We start from the raw sequence: 20772 nt of genomic DNA on the forward strand, positions 1-20772 counted from the left end.
TGTAGCCTGGCAGCCACCTGGGGAGTGCTTTTTAAAGCGCTGAAACAGAGCCAGTCTGAGGACAGTGAAACCGGGATGAGAAACTTAGATGCCGAAAGTTCCTCCGTTGTACAAGATAAGAGACCGGGAGATGAAACCGTGGATGAGCTGCATAGTGCTTTTTCGGCTCTGCCCAGACCCTTGGAGGACTTTGGCGGCGAGCGAGAGCAATCTGCGGCCCGAAAATCTCCCTCTCCAGGGGGGTTTGAGCGCCCGCCATCCGCGGAGCTCGGCGCGCGGGCTTTGCCAGCAGAGGGGCCTCTCTTCAGCCCCCCCCGCACCCGGCGCCGCCGAGGGGTCCGAGCGCGGGTCCAGAACAGTGCAGGCTGTCGCCGCCGGGGGGCCTGGGCGGCCAGACCCCCCGTGTACCAACGTGGCGGGGCGCGCGGCTCCCCCCGGTAGAGAAGCGGCGTGGGGAGGGAGAGCAACAACCTGGCTCCCCCTGCGCCTGCCTGCCTCCACCGGCCGCAAGAACCCCGAAAAAGCCGAGCCCAAGCCCAGATCGGAGGCCGGGGCCAGGCCCGTGGCTGGCATCGCCCCCCCCCGCGTGTCCGAAGCACCGGCGAGAAAGCGCGGTGGGGGGGGCCGGCGGCTTCGCTCGCCCCGCGCGTGCACGAGACGGCTCGCCCTCACGCTCCCCCCGCACTCCAGCGGGGAGGCGTGGAGAGAGGAGAACGAACCGTGCTCCGCACACATCCGAGTTCTACCAGCGCCCCCCTGCCCCCGCAGCCATAAAGGTGGCGGGGGAAGGACGGAGAGCAGCAGGGCACTCCGCCGGGACCTTCCGCACCAACCCAAAGAAATACCTCGACGAGTCCGTCAACTCCAGCGACCCGAGCCAAGCAAAAGTCCTGCAGTCCCTGCGGGACCCAAATTTACTCACTTTGTACCTTTTAAGTCTTGTGTTTACAGAGCTGACAACCAGCCGCGAGAAGATGGTAACTTCAAATTCCCTGAACCTTCCTGAAATTCATGAACTACTGTTCAAACCCGACGAACAGCAACAGCAACCATGTAAACTTTATAAATCCCTCAAAAACCCCTCAACTATATTTGAAGAGAAAATCCAGTGGAAAAAAAACCAAAAAAAACCAAAAAAAAACCCGGGATAAGAAGAGGGGATCAAAGCAGCATAAATTGCATTGTGCATTGTTTTTAGCACTTTAGTATTCTTTTAAACTACTCTGTTGACATGTTAGACTGCCAATTCGAACAGACTAACAGTGTTGTATATAGTGTGTGTATTAATTCACTGAATTCGAAATATTAGACTCAACCATCAAGTCCTTGCAAGGAAAACGAATCTTAAATACCAAAACATAAGCCAAAATTCTAAATTAATTCTACATCAGCATCCATTCAAAGTTCTTGTGAAGAAACTTCTTGAGCTGTGTTTGTTCTCTATCCTACAAGGGCCCAGTAGGATATAACGAACACTGCTTTTTATTTTTTCTAACAGAAAGGGTGAGTTATGGATGCTAGCTTTGGAACAGGCTGAAGGGAGCTGCAGAAACTGCAGGCCTCTCAGTCCTGCCTGAGAAGCTAGCCTGGGAATTCAAAGGAGGATTTCAAAACAATCCTCAGAGACAGAAAACAACTGCCAGGTGCTGTTTATCTGTCCTCTTGTTCTCCTTGCAGGAGGGAGTCAGGGGAGTTGTGTGCCCCTGACCAATGATGGTGATGTAGCACTTTGTTAACCAATAAGAGTTTCTTTTCTGTACTTTCCACGTATCTGTCTATAAGACAGGCCTGAAGCAATAAACCAGGGAATTCTCGTGTTGAGACTCCCTTGAGGGTCCGTGTCGTTCTTTCTAGCCGTTCCCAATCGGAACGACACACTGGTATATTAGACATCCTCTCTAATGCCTCCTCAATAGTCCAATTAGCATTTAGGGAATTTAAAATTGACTTGGTTGCTGGATTACAATTTTGTAAGGCACATTGTTTTAATAAGGCTCCCCTCATATATTCAGGAACACCTGCCCGCTCTATAGCTGAAGCCGCTTTATCAAGAAATGCTCCAAATAGCTCATCTCGCCCCTGTTTAATACCCATATAAGATGGAATACCTCCTGGCTCCTTAATCCGATCAAACGCAGCTCGTGCCAACCGCATTCCTTCTCTCAACTTATGGTCCCAAAATAGCTTGTGCTTCCACTTGACTATATGCTCCTAATCCCATAAATTCTTCCAAAGTTAATCCATGCAGTGGATCACCTGCCTGTCTTTGCACATTTACACTTTCTTGACAATAAGCTTGCCAATGTGCGTTAAACAACAACTGCTGATGCTGACTAAGAATCAATTTCATAATACTCCTGCAATCTGTAGGCAACAAAATCTGTGTACCCCACAAATAATCTATCATCTGTCTAAATGGTTCACTGGTCACTCCAGACTGAATGACTAGATCGCAACTGTGATAACCATTTCCAATCTAAAGCTGTAATTTGAGCTTGTATTCCTCCCCCTTGCATCGGTGCAAAGGTTATGGGACATGCTACTTCCAATACAGCGTCTGTCATTTCCTGATCTCCTTCTTGCAAAATATTCTGTGCCAACGTAGTCCATGTCTCCCTTCTTCCCCGTGCAATAGCCCCACCTAACTCACGCCCTACCCCAGGGACAGATTTATTTCCCATAGGGGAGGATGGTAATGGTGCCGAAGGCTCCGTTCCAGAATCAAGGTTAGTAGGTGAAGGAATTTGAGATGGCACAAAAGGATTAGCAACTGCAGCAGGGGTCAGTGACTGCGTGGGGGGGGTCAAGATTACTGTGTTCGTGGCAGGTGGCAATGGACACTCATTAATTCCCCCTAATAATCTATTTTTTGACATAGCTGCAGATGCCTTTGTGGCAGCTGCCTGATCAGCCTGGTACTGCAAAAGAACATCATGAACTGTCCACCACAGTTTTCCCAATTTTATAGCAGTTTTATCATCATCTAAAACAGCTTCCCACAATTTTTCTCCAATTTTTCGCCACTCACTTAATTCATGGACTGTATGTGGATTCTGAAAACAACCCTGAGCATACCCATAAGCAAGAAGTCCAGGAAGCTCCTTGCGCAAATCAAAATCTTTAATCTGTCGCTTTTCTAAAAAGCAGGTAAATAAATCATATGCTGCTTGCCTTTCCATCTTACCGTCAGCGCTCGCTGTTGCAGCCCCTACAAGGTTTCGGCAGCACATTACAGCCAGGACTCTCCTCTGAGGTCACTGTTGCTGTGTGATCAGGACTCCCCTGTGAGGTTGCCTGGAACGCAGCACAGCTGTTGCGTTTCGCCGTCCTTGCTGCAGAGGACCCGTCCCCTGTCGCCAACTCCCTTGATTCCCTCCGACTCCTATTTAAAGTTCCAAGGGTCCCAAAGGTCCCTATTCAGGCGCCATTTGATGAGTTTGGCACGAGAAAATGCCGAAAATGCACTCAATATGAATGATCAGCAAGTCTCATTTATTGGTAACTCTAAAAACACTTATATAGCATCAATAATTAGGCTCATACATAGTGCAAAAGCAAGCTCATTATTGGATATTTCATTTAAGGTCAGCTCCACCTAATTCTACATTCCTGTGATCGCTCATCTATGCTGAATTCACATTCTTCTGATCACAGCATCCTGTTCTCAGTTAACAGTTATCACTAAGGTGTTTCTGACTTTGCAACATCTCACACCAGCTGTACTCCATTGTCTAACTCTTTCCCAGCTAACTGCTGAATGGGAATATGACCTTTGCTCTCTAGCCATTCCTCAACATAATTTCATCAGGTTTCCTGGAAATACACTTCTTGCAGATAAATATTTATGAGTGCATGTCGTTATAATCTTATTGGACAGAGGTTTCTTGGAGATACGCCCCTTGCAGATAAATATTCATGTTGGCCTTGCTGCATATCACTATAATCTCATCAGGGCAGGTTTCCTGGAAATATGCTAGGATTCTTGTCAGACAAGATTATAACTTTAGCATGAATTTATTCATGTCATGTATCAGAGTCACCTTTCTTTAAATAAAGAATTTAATAAATTTCTTAATTAATTAATTAATTAACAAATCACCCCCTTTCTTTATTAATTAATTAATTTGTGCTTTTAGGATAAATTTTGATACAGTTCACTTATTTCATAATCACTATTTACAATGAATAATTTTTTATAAGATTGGTTATTTAAGTATTCGATTCTTTTGTTTGGGTGCTTAATTATACATCAATGCAAGTTCCTATTGTATCCTGAGCTGTATTTTGGCTGTGCAGTAGCTTAATGCTACTTGTAAAATAGTTGTGTCTAAGCTTCAAATCTGGCCTGAGCTTCAGCAGCTCTGCTGTCTTTATTTTCTTTCAATTCCGTTATTTTAGATATTTTGGATGTTCTCTTGGATTGGCCAGTTTTTATTGTCGCTAACTCAGGATCAATGGGCATTGCTGCTATTTGCATGCTTTAGACAACAGAATGGATTAATCAGATAAAACATGGTATGAGACAAGGCAGAAATAATAGCCCCATTATTTTACATAATATTAAAAAGCTTAATTTTTTCCACCAATCTTCCCCCAGACAATTCCCCCCAAACAACTGATCCCACCAAGAAGCTTGAAGGATAGAATTCCATTTTTGAACCGGTACATGTGCCACTTTCTTAATTTCTGCTGCAAGGTTTCTTACGATTTCTCCATAGTCATCTCTTTCTACACAGCATTCAGATTCATTGAACTTTCTGCAGACTACCCATTCTTCTGCTATCAAGTTGTCCAAAGAAATTCAGTTCTGATACACAAATGCTTGCATTTGTGAATGCTGTTTAGCTGATAACTTGAGAGCATCAGAGGTATGATTTGATACAATTTCTACTGTGGCTTGAAGTCTTATTAGTCAGTTTAATAGGTAAATTGGGGTCCTGTATCCCCAGCTCCTGTCTTAAGCTCAAGTTGCTGGGCTATTGCCAAGCTATTATCCTCTCTGCAGGCCACTCATCTTGTCCCCACTTCTGATTCCCTCCTGCTTTTGGAAACTCAAGATTCAGCTCTCTTTTTTCTCTGCCTAGGGTCTCATATAGGGGTGCTCCTAATAGTTTACTTTTGGACTTTGGTGGCATAAAGGAGGGTCAAATCATTCCCAGAGTGCAGGATCCTTTCCACCTGCAGGGTAATTCACTGTATGCTTTTCTCCCACATATCCAGTTTATTCCATCAGGTGCTTTCCATTGGTCATTTACAGTTTCTGGTTTATCCTAGTAATTCTTTAAGCTTTTTAAGGATTGGTAAGGATTAGCTCCAGGACTTTTGTGACAACATAATTTGATCTGATCATTCCAATCACATTTTTTTTTATTTTTTTTGACTCCAGTATCCAGTGGGGGTTTCTGGTTGCCAGGCTTTGGTATTGTTATTTGAATTCACTGTTAAAGTGAATATGCAAGGAGTATATCCTACTACTTCAGTATATCTTTTTCCTTCCCTGCTGATGCCAGTCATATCACACTGATACAAACTGTTCCAATTATTTGATGATCTAAAACCCACCCTTCAGGTCGTTTTAATGTTCTGGAAATTTAGGTATGATTCCATTTTAGAAGTTGCTCTGGAGCTCAGTTCTCCTTTCCATGGCCATTTCTCAGCTGATTTAAGCCCTCCACAAATACAGCAATTAGATAATCCTAATTCTGTAGCAGTCTCTTGTATTAGATCTACAAAAAGGTTCTTGTTTGAGGTAGGTAGGTTCCAATTACCATACTGTTGTTCTAACTCTTCATATTATTCATTTAATGTTTTTAGCTGTTCTTGTTCTATTTCTTTTTTTGCCTCTGCCTTTTGTTTCTCTGATTCTTGAGCTATCTGTTTTAATTACTTTCTGGATCTATTCCTTCTCCATCTCTTGCAGAACAGAAAGTTTTGCCGTATCGTAAGCAAATTCGGTCATCATTACTGTCGAGAAGATTAGTTATTATGGGCTCATTGCTGAGAGAAACTATTCTACCGTATTTCAGATTTTCTCCAACCCAATACATTTTCCTTCCCATAGTACCCATTTTTAGTTGGCTGTGATGATAGGATATTGCACTAATTTGGGAATGTGCCATAAACATTGATTCCATTCTCCCTCCGATCCATACTGGATGGTTACATTTGTTACAAGTGGGAACAATAGGCTCTAATCCAGCAGCTCGTTTGTGTAATGCATGGGCCAGTATTTTCTTACTTTCTGGTGTAGATTGCACCTCTAACCACTGATTTTTAGGTTTCGCTCTTGGGTCATGGCAGGTTACTCTTGTTTTCATTTGGCACATTTTATACCGAGTGTGGTTATGCTCACACTCCCCTATTTTGCTGCCAATTTTGCAGTCATAGTGTGTGCGATATGCCAGGGTTTCTGTGACCCTTTGTTTTTCCAGGGTGTTTTTCAACACTGCCTACAGTCTTGGGTTGAGCTTTGCTTCTCAATGCTGGGTTAACTCCTGGAGAGCAGACTGATAGTTCTGCCCATTATCAGACTCAGAACCTCTAGGGTTCCCCACACGTGTACTCCTCTGCCTCTGCCTATGCCCACAGGGTAGCAGTCTGCGGCCAGGGAGTTCATCTTCTTGGCAGCAGGGGTATCCTTCAGGGGATCCATGGCTGGAATGAGCTGCTTATTTTCTCTTAAAGGCATCTCACCCTGATATTTTGACTGCATCAGCATCACAGGGTACATTGTTTGTTTGCCAACACTCAGTTATAAGCACTTGTGCCTTTGACCTCAGTTGGTTTTGACATACATCTCACAGGTTTTTTATTCCCAGCCCAATCTTGTGTTAATACTCCATGAGCAGTATGGTTGTTAACATCAACAAACAGTTGAAACTGCCTCTTTACATCAGGAAGGCTTAATAATGGAGCTGTTGTAAGAGCTTCCTTTGATTCTTTAAATCCTCTTTCATCTTGCTCTGTCCATTTTATTCTTTCAGTAGTCAATTTTTCATACAAGAATTTTACTTTCTTGCTATACTTTTCAATACACTGCCTGCAATACCCTAGAAGTCCCAATAGTTCTCTAACTTTCTGTCTGCGGGGGTGGTAATGCAACAATCCCAGCTACTCTTTCAGGGTCTATTTTCTTTTTCCCTTTTGTAATCCAGTGCCCTAGGTACTTTACTTCTGGTTCAGTAAACTGTAACTTTGATTTTGATACTTTTAACCCTTTTTCTCCTAAGAAATTTAACAATGCTATTGTATTTGTTCTTACTTCTTCCTTTTTACCAGCTATTAGCAAGTCATCAACATACTGCTAGAGCTTGATTCCTTCTGTCAGCACAAACTGACTTAGTAGCTGCTCCAGTGCTTGTCCAGATGAATTGGGAGAACTGACAAACCCCTGGCTAAGTACTGTCCATCTAAGCCGTTGTTTCCTTTTTGTGTTGGGGTCCTCCCATTGAAAGGCAAAGTAATCTTGACTGTTTTTTGCTAGTGGACAAGTCCAGAAGGCATCTTTCTGATCTAACACGCTATACCAGGTGTCTTGCTGAGAAATCTGATTTTAAAGGGTGTTTGGGTTTGCAACCACTGGAAAACATGTTTTTGTCCTTTGGTTGACTGCTCTCAGATCTTGAACTAACCTATAGGTTCCGTCAGTTTTCCGTACTGGTAAGATGGGGGTGTTGTGCCTTGACATGCAAGGTTCCAAAGTCCCCCTTTTTATTAATTCATCAATTACAGGTTTTAACCCTTTTCTTCCTTCTGTAGAAATAGGATATTGTTTGACCCTAATTGGGTCTTCTGGTCTTTGTATTTCAATGGAAATAGGTTCCATTTCTAATTTTCCGACTTCTCCTTGTGCATGATAGACTTGAGGATTGATTTTACTCTCATCCTCTTGAGTTAGTCTGTACAGGTTTACTAAGAGATTTTTTTTCTTGCACTATCAAGTTTATTCCTAGAGTTACAATCAGATCTCTCCCTAATAAATGATAATCTGCTTCTTCAACTAGTAATAAATCTCCTAAACAGAACTTAGTTTCTGATCCTATTTCTACATCTCTAATAACTGGGACCTTAAAGGGTTCTCCTTTTGCCCCTACTACTACTACCATGGTATTTTTACTCTTTATGCATCCTTTTGGCAATTTCTGGACAGTACTTTGTTCAGCCTCTGTATCAATCAGAAAAGATACTCCCTCTTTATGGGGTCCTATTTTTAATTTTATCAAGGGCTCAGGTGGTGGTTTGGACCCCAAAATAAAAAGCCCCTGACCCCCCTAGTCCTCTTGAAAGATCTTTTCATCTTGCATTCTTTTTCTACAGTTTTTTTTCAGACATCATTTCTTTCTGCAGTAATAGCACTCAGGACATCTGAGGTGTCCCTTTTTGTGGGACAGACTGCTTCTTCTGGTTCTGCACTGATCTTACTAGACTCTGAGGTCGCTCTTGCTTTTGAACTTCCCTGACAGCTGCAACTAATACTTTTGCTTGAACCTTCTGTTTTCCCTCATCTCTGCTTACATAAATCTTCTGTGCTTCTCTCAATAATTCCTGTAGTCCCCTCTCTTGCCAGTTTTCCAACTTTTCAAGTTTCTTTGGTATATCCTCCCAGGATTTTGCTACAAATTGTGTTTTTAACAACGCTTCTCCTACTGGAGAATTAGGGTCTAACCCCAAATATATGTGTAGGCTTTTCGGTAACCTTTTAAGCCAATCTATAGGAGATTGATCTTTTTTCTGACATTCTTTGAATGCTTTGCTAATGTTTTTCCCCCAAGGGACAGCTTCTCAGACTCCTTGTATTATCGTATCTCTTAAATCTGTCATGTTTCGAGGACCGCCCTCTGTCTGAGCATCCCACCCCGATCTTTGGTTTGGCCACTTTTGATTTCCAGGTATCCCTTGTGGATTTCTCCCATTCTCTCATTCCTGCCTGTCTTACCTCAGTAGTAAACAATGTCCTTAGTATAGCCTGTATATCATCCCACTTGTACATATTGGGTCCCAGAAACTGGTCTAACCTGTCTGACACCCCCAGGGGGTCATCCATCAGCTTACCCATCTCCTTTTTGAAGTCTCAGACATCCCCAGTATGCTAAGGGGGACATTAACATACCCAATTACCCCTAGGCTGTCGGTACTTCTCTCAGTGGAAAAAGATTACGCCCCTTTTCTTTGTCCTTATCACTTTCATTATTCTCATCGATTTTTTCTCTTACTTTTCTCCTTGTCCTCCTTGGAGAGGGAGAACAAGTGACCCTGAGCAGGGGAGCCGTTGGTCTCGTGTTCTGTCCAGGCTGAGGCAGAGGTTGGGTCGGCTGAATGATTTGAGGCTGAGACACCAGATATCGGGGAGGAAGATTATTTAGCAGATCCGAAGCCTCATCTTTGGTCTCAGCTGGGTTTTCGGTCCTAACAGTGAATAGCTTAGCTGCTGATCTTATCCATATCTTTGCATAGTCTCTCTCCTCCTGATTTGAGGGTTCTTTACTATTTACATACGTATCTAGAGCTTGACAGACCCAGCCTTCGAAAGACCTGAACATGGGCCATATCAAATGGCTTCTAATCTCTTTCCACCCCCAGGCTTTCATGCAATAGTGAACTGCCTTCTCTTTAGATTTCCCTTCTTTTGAGGGCCAGTTTTCCCGATTTTTTAACAAAAACCCCAGTGGGCTATCTGGTGGAATTTCTGAGATTTCCCTTTTCCTTTCTCCTGAGGACGTTTCTTGAAATCCTCTCTGGGTTTTTTTTTTCTTTCCCATTTTATTAAATGTTTTGGTGTAATTCTCAATCCCTACCCCCGCTCAGTGCCCAAATCATTAGAAAGATCCCGAGAAAAGAGGAAAAAAAACCCCAACCAAACCAAACAAAACAAAAAACCAAAAAATAAACCAAAACCAAGACCCGCACTTCTAAGGGGGGGGCGTGGTTTTGCAATCACACTGTAGTTTCCATTGCGCTTTGCTCAGTCACGCGTACTGGTTTTCAACTGACTGGTACTCACTGTGCCGGATCAGCTCAGTTTCCATCTTTTGCCGATCTCCTCCAGCCAGTGGGTGACCGACCCACGGAGATTTGATCGGAAATGTGCTCCCTTTTTATTTTCTCTCCTTCTCTCCCCTGGACTTCTGGTCCTAGGCTAAAAAGGATTTACCTGCCCCTCTACCCTGAGTTCCTGGAAGCGTATCTTTCCTTTTTAACCCCTCCCGTGACCAATGTCCAAACTCCTTCTTCCCGAAATTTGGATTTTACATACGCAATGAGCCTTTTCAAAACCGCTTCCCCCTTTCACCGACCTAATCCCTCGCGGGATGTAGGAACTGTGGTTCGTTGGGGTCCACTCTCGCTCCGTGACTCTTGTCACATCTCATTCATATGCTCAGTCACACCTACTCAAACAGCAGTACTTACGGTCTCTTTCCCGTGTGGGTCTCTGTGCACGAAGAATTATGAGTAGAATATACCGCGGTTCCAAGGACCCTCTTTGGATCCTCTGTGGGCCCTCTGGGAGCACAAGCTTGTTTTCTCTCTTTTGCTTATGGCTTTTACTTTTAATTCAATATTCGAGTGCAACGGGGTTGTTGGTCTCCCACACCATCAGGCCGCTGAAATAGCAGGGCGCCCCCTGATTGGAGAGGGAGAGTCACAAAACCCGAAGTTGCATCACGTCGGTGTCACCAATCTGTTATAAATGAGTAGCAAATTTAACTAGTAAAAAGAAGAAATTTATTCTATAATCAAATTACAATCATGAAAAGGAAACCATAAGCAAAAATCAGTTTGGTGCTGTGCCAGGCGAACAGCACCAGGTGAGACAGGGAGAAGGCTATCTGCAGCACTTCCCCACCATGCTTCACAAACTGCAACTGTCCCAAGGTGCTTTTTGTATGTTTTCAGGCTCTTCAGGGGTCCTTTGGAATACACTGCTTGCAGACAAATATTCATGCTGTTTTGGGCGTATATGTTGTAATTTCATCAGGTTTCTTGGAAATACACTTCTTGCAGATGAATATTTATGAGTGCATGTCGTTATAATCTTATTGGACGAAGGTTTCTTGGAGATATGCCCCTTGCAGATGAATATTCATGTTGGCCTTGCTGCATGTCACTATAATCTCATCAGGGCAGGTTTTCTGGAAATATGCTAGGATTCTTGTCAGACAAGATTATAACTTTAGCACAAATTTATTCATGCTACGTATCACACATTTATAACATTACTCACTCAAGACTGTGCTAAATCTCTGGTTTTAGAGAAAAACAATAGAGACACAAAGGAAAAGAGAAATCAGGGGGGGTTATATTTAGAAGGGGTCTTAGGTATTAGGTGTTTGGGAATTCTGCACGTCTCAAGTAGCTCAGCCAATGGGGAAAGAGAGAGGGAAATGCGGCTGGGAAAACAGGATAAAAAGGATATTATGTCCCCTAAAAATTCCTCATGGACTCTCCCTTTATTTGAATAAAATTGCAGGACTCCTCTGTCTCCTTTTTTGGATATGAACCTCTGGTGCTTATGGATTAATTTTCCTGACACTTCCCTGTTTTGGCTGGAGTTGCAAGAGTTCTGACTTCCAAGCAGACAGGCCAAATAGGAGAAGGGGAAATGATGAAAAAGAGCTATTTGAAGACATTCTTTTGGACAAACTCCAGCCCCTCAGTGTTCCTCTCGAAACTGAGGGGCCCAGAACTGGGCACAGCATTTGAGGTGTGGCCTCTCTAGTGCCAAATGCAGGGGATAACCACTGCCCTGGCCCGGCTGCCACACTGTGGCTGGCACAGAATGTTTCGCTCCCATTCAGCAGCTCCAACGCCCTTTCCACCCGGTCCGGCCGAGACCTGGCTCCAGAGGCGGGCAGGGAGGTGACTGTTCCGCCAGGGCTGCTTGTGGGCGGGGGCGACTCCGCCCACGCCGCCATCTTTGCTGTGGTTACAGCCATTGGCGGCGTCGGGCGAGGGCAAAGTGCTGGTGGAGGCCATTGCCGGCGGGATGGGGCGCGATGGCAGCAGAGGCAGTGAGGAAGTCGTGGCGGTGGGGGGAAGGTGGGGTGAGCCAGGAGGGGGCCGTGTGGACGAAGGAGGGTCACGGGGGCCTGGAGACAGTGCACACCCAGGAAGGGAGGGACAGGCCCACGGTGTGTGGTGAGCTGTGGGAAGATGAAGGGGGCAGGGGCAGGAGCCCCGCGGGATGTGGGAGAGCGGAGGAGGTGTGGAAGTGTCTGGCGTGTGTGGGAAGCTGAATCACAGAATAGTTTGGGTTGATGTTGCATTCTGTTTGTTAATTCTATTTGATTTGATGGTATGTTCCTGTTATCCCCCTGTTACTGTCAGATAGTGGTTTTGCCCAGTTGTCAATTTAGTAAACCCCTCCCGTTGTTCCTGAATCTTCCCTGCTTATCACCCTCAGCCTGCCCCTAGCCGTTGTCCGTCATTGTTAATCCTGCCCTTTGTTCCAGCATTTTCCATGCCCTTCATCCCCTACTCGAGGCCCCATTGGTGTTGTGACCACTGCCCCACCCATGTTTTCCTCTCATTGGTCCCAGGTGTTGTAAACCCCTCCTTCGTCTCCTCCCAGGTTGTGTCCTGATTGGTTTTTCAGTTTGTACCCTCCCCTCTTTAAATTTGGAAGCACAGAGCTGTTCGGGGCTCAGTTGCTCTCCTCTCTTACCATCCCAGTCCTTTCCCCTGTCATTGTTCCCTTTACCCTTCAATAAAACCTGTTCCTGGGAAGACAAAGAGACTCTGAGCCTCCTCCATCCCTTTACTGAGACCCGCGACGCCTGGGATCTACAGAGCCCGAGTGCAGGGAGCTCTGGAGGTTCGGCACGTGGACTGTCGTTCCTGTGTCGTTCCCCACTCTTGGCGCTGCCATTAGCCAAGTTGTCCAGGGCTAGCCCGAGGCTTGGAAAGGTGTAGAGCGCAGCGTCAGCTGGCGCCCAACGTGGGGCCTCTCTCCTGTGGATTGAAGACCCCCGGAGGAGTCTATCAGATTGTGGAATATCAAAGACTTTTGGGCGGCAGCTACCCCGGTGGGAAGCAGACCCATTTTTGTTGGGTGGCGCTCCCGGGGATCGAGGCAGCAACCCTCAGCGTGCAGAGGATCGCCTCGGGGTCGCAGACACCTCCTACAGCTGTTGTCCGGACCTGGTGAGTTCCCCAGAGGGGGAAAAAGGTGTGTGGGCTTCCCCAGGGGGGGGAAGGTGGTGCAGGTCCAGACCCTTATTTTCTGTTCTTTTCTGTTGTCCTTTGCTGTTAGGAGGTGGTGGGACTGCTGAGCCGGGGGTGTAGAGATGGGTGCACGCATGTCGGCTCAGCAGAGGGGGATTTTTCACCAAGTTGTGGGTGTCCTTGAGGGTGGGGGTAAAAAGTTTTCCCGAGGGTGGGTAAAAAGACTGGTGTGTTGGCTGTTCCTGCATTACCCCCAAGTGTCCCCTGAAAATATAAGCTCAATTTTGTTTTGGAATTCAGTTGGAACCAAATTAACATTATTAGTTAATCAGGGGCACAAGACAGCTGCAAAATTGATTCCACTTTTTGTTTTGATTCACTCGGCTCTAATTGAAAAAGGGGAAGTGCAGGGACAGCCACCACAGTCTTCCCCAGTTTCCCCAGTTTCCCAGTCCCCGTGTGCCTCAACCCCTGACCCTAAGTTGGGGGAGACCTGCGGAGCAGCCTGTGCTACACAGGGCTCCAACAGTGGCAGCAGTCTCCCTGGCTCCCCACGTCTCCCTCAGAACCCTTGCCCTGGCAGCCCTGGCCAAGCTGCCAGAGCCCCTATCCATCCCCCTGCTTCCCCAGTTGCTAATCCCAAGTTAAGTGCTTCCCAGGTTGTTGAGCCCCAGTTAAATAAAGTTGTGAACCCCCAGTTTTTACCCCAGAACCTGTGTCCCCCAGTATCCTATTGTTCCCATATGTTCCCTTATTCCTTCCCCGAGCCCCAAAATGGCCCCCAGAGGGCACAAGATGGCGGGGACCGCATGGTCAGCCCCCCCTCTTGTGCTTCTTCTTCCCACAATCCCTTTCTTCCCCCCGTGACCAACCCCTTCCTCCCTAGCTCCTCCCTTTCCTCCTACCCTGACCCCTCCTACTTCCCCTCGAGAGATTCCTCCTCCTCTGGGGTGTGTCCAATCAACTCCACACCCCCAAACCCCGCCTCTTCCTGCTGTTGCTCCTCCCTCACACCCTCCTCCTCAGGTAGTCCTCCAGCCCCGCCCCTTCCGGCTCCTGGTTCCCACGCCCCTCCTTCCGGTTCCCACGCTCCTCCTTCCGGTTCCCACGCTCCTCCTTCCGGTTCCCATGCCCCTATATCTGGTTCCCACACTTTGAAAACCAGAAGTGACAGGCCTGAGGACCAGAACCTGGAACAGGTAGTGATTCCCTTTGCCGCACCGGTCAGTTTTCGTGGAAGGGGGGGGAGGTACCGAGAATGGGAAGCCTTCTCCTTCCAGACTAAGAGGGAGCTGTGTAAAGCACAGAAGGAGTTTGGGAGAAGAAGCGAATATTTTAAGGGTTTACTAAAAGCTACCTTCTCCACGAATGAAATGGTCCCTCATGACCTAAAAGAATTATTTTCCTGCCTCCTTTCCCCAGCTGAATTCAAGCTGTGGAAACAGGGGTGGAAGAGGTCATTAGAGGCCATCCTTCCAGAGCTGTTGCACAGCGAAGAAGCCGCGGTTGACGCAGATGAAAACCCTCTTACCCTAGATCACCTGTGCGGCGAAGGGAATTGGGCAAAGCCAGAAGAACAGGCCAGGGTGTTACCCCGGCCTGTACTGATCAAAATTGCGGAGGCCGCAGAAAAAGCATTTAACACTTTACCCGAGGAGGAACCCCAGATTAACTTTTTGAACATCAAACAACTCCCTAATGAACCATTTACCAAGTTTGTGGACAGGCTGCAAACTCAGGTGGAAAAACAGGTAGAGAAAGCGGAGCTGCAGGAACAGTTTGTGTTAGAAGCAGCTAAAGCCAACGCGAATGAAGCCTGCAAGCAGGTGATCTTCAGCCTGCCTCTCTACCCGCCTCCGACGCTGGACATCCTCATTGAAGCCTGCACCAAGAAAGTTCCAATGGTGGGGGTGTCCAAAGCCATACCACTGCCAGCGCCAAGGAGGATGCCTACTGCAGCCGTGACCCAGCAACCGACGGGCCAGTTTCCACCACCACCTGCACGGCCGTTACAGTGTTACCGCTGTGGGCAGCTGGGTCACATAGCAAGAGACTGTCCAGCTGCCCACCCTTGCCAAGGACATTTGGGAAGCAATTTGGGAGGAGGGGCTAAAGAGGGGGTAATAAAAAAAAAAAACTAGGAGCGCAGCGCGAACCTGCCCCGCGTGAAGCGAGAAATGGGGCAGGTCTCGCAGGGGAGGGGGAATCACAGAATCGGACATGGCCTATATACCGGACGCGACACTTGGTTACTGTTCGTGACATCTTCTTTCAGTCCCAGCGCTGGACGGTAGTTGCTGTGGACCCACTGGAGGGGACAACGATGAGTTTAGGACACGCCAGTAAGTACATTGCCATCGGGGACACCAAGCACACTCCCCCAGAGATTGAGATTTCTCCGATCACCTTCCCAGGTGGTCCGGAGAACCTCATTCTCCTGGCGCGCTGCACTCACCCACCATACTTCCTCCCTAAAGGCCAGATCATCGCCCAGTTTATCCCCATTCCCGAGGGTATCCCAGTAGACGACCACGCACCAGGCGTCTACTGGGCAGAAGTAGTGGGTGAGGATAAACCCATCATAGACTGCAGCGTCAAGCAGGGTGCAGAATCCTTACAGATGAAAGGTCTGCTTGACACAGGAGCAGATGTGACGATCATCCCCGAAAGGAGATGGCCGTCACATTGGGAATTGCAACCCGTGGCAGGGAAGATACAGGGTATAGGGGGTACCCAATTGGCTTGGATTTCAAAGAGTGTGGTACAAATTGCGGGGCCGGATGGGCAATTGGCAAACTTACGCCCATTCGTTGTGGATTATCAGGTTCCCTTGTGGGGGAGGGATCTCATGTCTCAATGGGGGGTGAAGATTGAAATCCCGAAAACCCCTCGGGATTTTTAGAAGCGGCCACTGTGGAGCGCCCTTTCCAGAAGTTAGATTGGACCACTAACAAAGCGGTCTGGATTGATCAGTGGCCGCTCAGGAAAGATAAATTGAAGGCGCTCAACGAACTCGTGGAGGAGCAGTTAGCGAAGGGTAATATAGTCGAGACCACCAGCCCTTGGAACTCCCCGGTATTTGTAATCCGTAAGCCGGGGAAAGACAAGTGGCGGCTCCTTCACGATCTTCGTGAAATCAACAAGATCATTGTAGACATGGGACCTCTTCAACCAGGGATGCCTTCCCCAACCATGCTCCCTCGAAATTGGCAATTGGCAGTAGTTGACATTAAAGATTGCTTTTTCCAAATTCCCCTGCACCCTGACGATGCTCCACGGTTTGCCTTCTCGGTGCCCACCCTTAACCGAGAAGCCCCAATGAGGAGATTCCACTGGCGAGTGTTGCCGCAAGGCATGAAAAATTCACCTACCATTTGCCAGTGGTACATCTCCTCATTGCTGTCTCCTGTACGCGCCAAAATGGGGGAGGTCATCATCCACCACTATATGGATGATGTCCTACTGTGCGCCCCCCATGACAATCTACTTACTCGAGCGCTTGACCTGGTGGTTGAAGTTTTGATCTCTGCAGGATTTCAACTCCAGGAGGACAAGGTTCAAAGGATGCCACCCTGGAGGTATCTGGGTCTGCAGATCGCTGAGAGGACCATTGTGCCTCAAAAATTGGCCATAAACAGTGATCCAAAAACTCTGGCAGACCTCCATTCCCTGTGTGGGACTTTGAACTGGGTCAGGCCTTGGCTGGGCCTCACTACTGAAGACCTAGCCCCCCTCTTTGTCCTATTGAAGGGGGAGAAGGAGCTGAGTTCTCCTAGGTCCCTGACCCCAGAGGCGAAGAAAGCCCTCGAGAGAGTGCAGGAAGCCCTGATGGAGAGGCAGGCACACAGGTATGAGCCAGCCCTGCCATTTGAGTTTATTGTATTAGGGAAATTGCCACACCTGTGTGGGCTGATATTCCAGTGGGACCGAGGCTCTAAGGACCCTCTCTTAATCATAGAATGGGTTTTCTTGAGCCACCAGAGGTCCAAAAGTGTCACCAGGCCACAGGAACTGATGGCTCAGCTCATCAGGAAAGCTCGAGCAAGGCTTCGGGAGATGGCTGGGTGCGATTTTTCATGTATACGGGTGCCAGTCAGCTTGTCTCGGGACAAAGCGTCCCCAGACAAGCTGACTAAAGAAATGTTTAACCAATTATTGCAGGAGAATGAGACTCTCCAGATTGCTTTAGATAGTTACAGTGGACAAGTTTCAGTCCACGCCCCTGCACACAAATTTTTCAATGCAAAATTTAATTTGCTTCCAAGAGAAATTAGGAGCCGAAGACCCCTCAAAGCTGTGACTGTTTTTACACACGCATCTGGAGCATCCCACAAGTCAGTGATGACTTGGAGGGATCCTCAGACTCAGCAGCGGGAAACGGATATTAAGTATGTGGAGGGATCTCCACAGGTTGCTGAGTTAGATGCTGTCGTCAGGGCTTTTGAGAGGTTTTCTGAACCATTCAATTTAGTAACTGATTCGGCATATGTTGCAGGGGTTGTAGCAAGAGCTGAGAACGCAGCTCTCAAGGAGGTGTCTAATCCCCAGCTATTTGAGCTGCTTTCGAAACTGATTTATACCGTTTCTCACCGAAAGCAGCCCTTTTTCGTCATGCATGTGAGATCGCACACAGAGCTCCCTGGCCCAGTAGCTGAGGGAAACGAAAGAGCAGATTCCCTCGCTGCCCCTGTTAGAATGGCTCAGCTCCCTGATGTTTTCCAGCAAGCCAAGTTGAGCCATCAGATGTTCCACCAGAATGTGCCTGGACTGGTCCGCCAATTCCGCCTGAGGCGAGACCAGGCCAGGGCCATTGTGGCCACATGCCCACACTGCCAGTCCACCACAATGCCGTCCCTGGGATCGGGGGTTAACCCTAGAGGCCTTGGGAGCTGCGAGGTGTGGCAGATGGATGTCACCCATGTCCCCGAATTTGGTAGGTTCAGATATGTTCACCTCTCCATCGACACCTTCTCAAGTGCAGTCTACGCCTCTGCCCACACAGGAGAGAAAGCCGAGCATGTCTGTAAACATCTCATGCAGGCTTTCTCTGTGTTGGGGGTCCCCAGAGAGATCAAAACAGATAATGGCCCAGCATATGCCTCCAGGAAACTGGAGGATTTCCTGCAAGAGTGGGGAGTGGAACATAAAAGAGGCATCCCACACTCTCCCACAGGCCAAGCAATCGCTGAGCGAGCCCATCAGTCGCTCAAACGCGTCCTGACCCATCAAAGAGAGACCATGAAGGGCTGCACCCCACAGGACCGGCTGTGCAAAGCTCTTTTTACTATCAATTTCCTAAATTGTTCAGATAATGATTTAAACCCTCCAGTGGCCCGGCACTTTATATCAACCAGCAACTACCAGTTGCAACACCGCCCTCCAGTGCTGGTTCGAGACCCAGAGACCCAGAAGATCATGGGTCCCTTTGAGCTGGTGACCTGGGGGCGAGGTTATGCCTGCATTTCCTCGCCCCAGGGGCTAAGGTGGATCCCGCAGAGGTGGGTGAAGCCTTATGCCCCCAAACATCCAACCAGGCCACCAGACAGCCCAGAGAAAGAAGCCACGTCCGAATAGGCCACCACCCCCCCCGACCCCCCAGAGAAGAGGAGGAGGAAACCTCGAGTCCCTTTCTTTATGTTAACCCGCATTTCCTAGTATGCTAAACCAAGCGTATGGTTTTGTTTTTTTTTAGAGGGAGCCATCCTGGATATGACAGCCCTGAGCATCACCCCAACTATCGTACTCCTGATGCTGCTGGTGACCCGGACAGCAATGTGGATCGTGCCTCAGCCCAAACAGAATGTTTGGGTCACGCTGGCAAAGTCCCTGCAGCGTGACGAATTGTGCCTGTCCACTGGAGCGACAGGGAATCCAATGGCCACTTGCCTGGTGGGGATCCCTCTCAAACCGGAAGAATTTCCCGATGCCTTAACCACCCTAGTTAGAGATGCCAATCAGGGGAAGCCGGCTCATCGTGTTGTTCGTTCCGTTCCATCATACAAAATAAAAAGGCCTGTCCAGAAACCCCTCCTCCTCTGGAGAGACTGGCAGGACAAACTCGAGCGAGCAACCGAAGAGCCGCAGGAATTCGACTTACTAGACTCTTCCCTGGCATCGTTTTGTGTTCATTTCAAATACCGCCCCTCTGACCCAGCCCCATATCCCCAGGTAATTCAGGTAAATAAGCAGTTCCAAGCTGCCAAGTGGTGCAACACCATCGCGCACGTCAAAATGCCCTCAACCCTTGACCCTTCCCCTCGTAAGCTGCCTAAGGGTCTATTTTTAATTTGCGGAGATCGGGCATGGGCAGGCATCCCCTCTCACCTTCTCGGAGGGCCGTGCACATTAGGCCGGTTGTCCTTGTTTTCCCCCAACACGACCCAAATTGACAATTGGTCCACAAGAAATAATTTGACTATCAAGAAACGCAGCCTGGATGATTTAGATCCAGACTGCGATTCCGAAATTTTTCATTGGAGTAAGCTAAAATGGGTGGCAGTGTCAGTGTTTTTACCTTGGGTAGCCGCTGCCAAAGCCCTGGGTGAATTAGGACGTTTTGAGTGTTGGGTAGTAAAGCAAGCTAATTTAACGTCAACCGCGCTGAGCGACCTCCTCGAAGACGAGGAGACAACCAGGCGAGCCACCCTACAGAATCGTGCAGCCATCGATTTCCTGTTGCTCCTGCATGACCATGACTGCAGGGAGTTTGAAGGACTCTGTTGCATGAACCTTACCACCAAGAGCCCCAGCGTCCGCCAGACCATCGCGGAGATGCGAGGCATGATCCAGCAAATCAAGCAAGAGTCCAATGACTGGGTCACCAACCTCTTTTCAGGATGGGGACTGTCCGGATGGCTTCTCTCAATTATTAAGACTGTGTTGTGGGTTGTTTTTGTTATTTTTATGATCTTAATCGCGTTTGCAGTGCTGCGAAGATGTCTAGTCCAATCCATTCTTCACCTTCTGTCTCCCCCACCTCAAGTTAATAATGTTAATTTGAACCCACTTCCCTCCTCCTCACCTCCACCTTCTCTTGCTCCTGAATGGTTTGTTGTACCCACTGCTCCCCCTGACCCTGCAACATCCTCTTTCTAAAAAAGAAAGGGGGAGATGTTGCATTCTGTTTGTTAATTCTGTTTGATTTCATAGTATGTTCCTGTTATCCCCCTGTTACTGTCAGATAGTGGTTTTGCCCAGTTGTCAATTTAGTAAACCCCTCCCGTTGTTCCTGAATCTTCCCTGCTTATCACCCTCAGCCTGCCCCTAGCCCTTGTCATTGTTAATCCTGCCCTTTGTTCCAGCATTTTCCATGCCCTTCATCCCCTACTCGAGGCCCCATTGGTGTTGTGACCACTGCCCCACCCATGTTTTCCTCTCATTGGTCCCAGGTGTTGTAAACCCCTCCTTCGTCTCCTCCCAGGTTGTGTCCTGATTGGTTTTTCAGTTTGTACCCTCCCCTCTTTAAATTTGGAAGCACAGAGCTGTTCGGGGCTCAGTTGCTCTCCTCTCTTACCATCCCAGTCCTTTCCCCTGTCATTGTTCCCTTTACCCTTCAATAAAACCTGTTCCTGGGAAGACAAAGAGACTCTGAGCCTCCTCCATCCCTTTACT

At 47.7% G+C, this 20772-nt stretch overlaps 1 protein-coding gene across 1 annotated transcript; it reads left to right on the forward strand.

Annotated features, from left to right (window-relative positions):
* Positions 1-75: 75 nt before the first annotated feature.
* LOC147648124 (uncharacterized) lies at positions 76-20740 on the forward strand. The gene is made up of 9 exons (XM_086869778.1): positions 76-437; positions 512-977; positions 11930-12025; positions 12962-13140; positions 14048-14111; positions 14316-15186; positions 15576-15788; positions 16064-16311; positions 18817-20740. The coding sequence occupies exons 1-9, from the start codon at positions 76-78 to the stop codon at positions 20254-20256; spliced, it is 3939 nt and encodes a 1312-aa protein (XP_086725904.1). The 3' UTR covers positions 20257-20740.
* Positions 20741-20772: the final 32 nt, after the last annotated feature.

Source organism: Cyanistes caeruleus, chromosome Z (genome assembly GCF_971803275.1).
Source record: "Cyanistes caeruleus chromosome Z, bCyaCae1.hap1.1, whole genome shotgun sequence".
NCBI lineage: Eukaryota > Metazoa > Chordata > Aves > Passeriformes > Paridae > Cyanistes > Cyanistes caeruleus.

Coding starts and splice junctions, on each gene's coding strand:
- LOC147648124 (XM_086869778.1), top strand. CDS start 76: ATGAGAAACTTAGATGCCGAAAGTTCCTCCGTTGTACAAGATAAGAGA. Junction 14,112..14,315: donor GAGATTCCTCCTCCTCTGGG/GTGTGTCCAATC, acceptor GGTTCCCACACT/TTGAAAACCAGAAGTGACAG. Junction 16,312..18,816: donor GTGAAATCAACAAGATCATT/GTAGACATGGGA, acceptor CGCATTTCCTAG/TATGCTAAACCAAGCGTATG.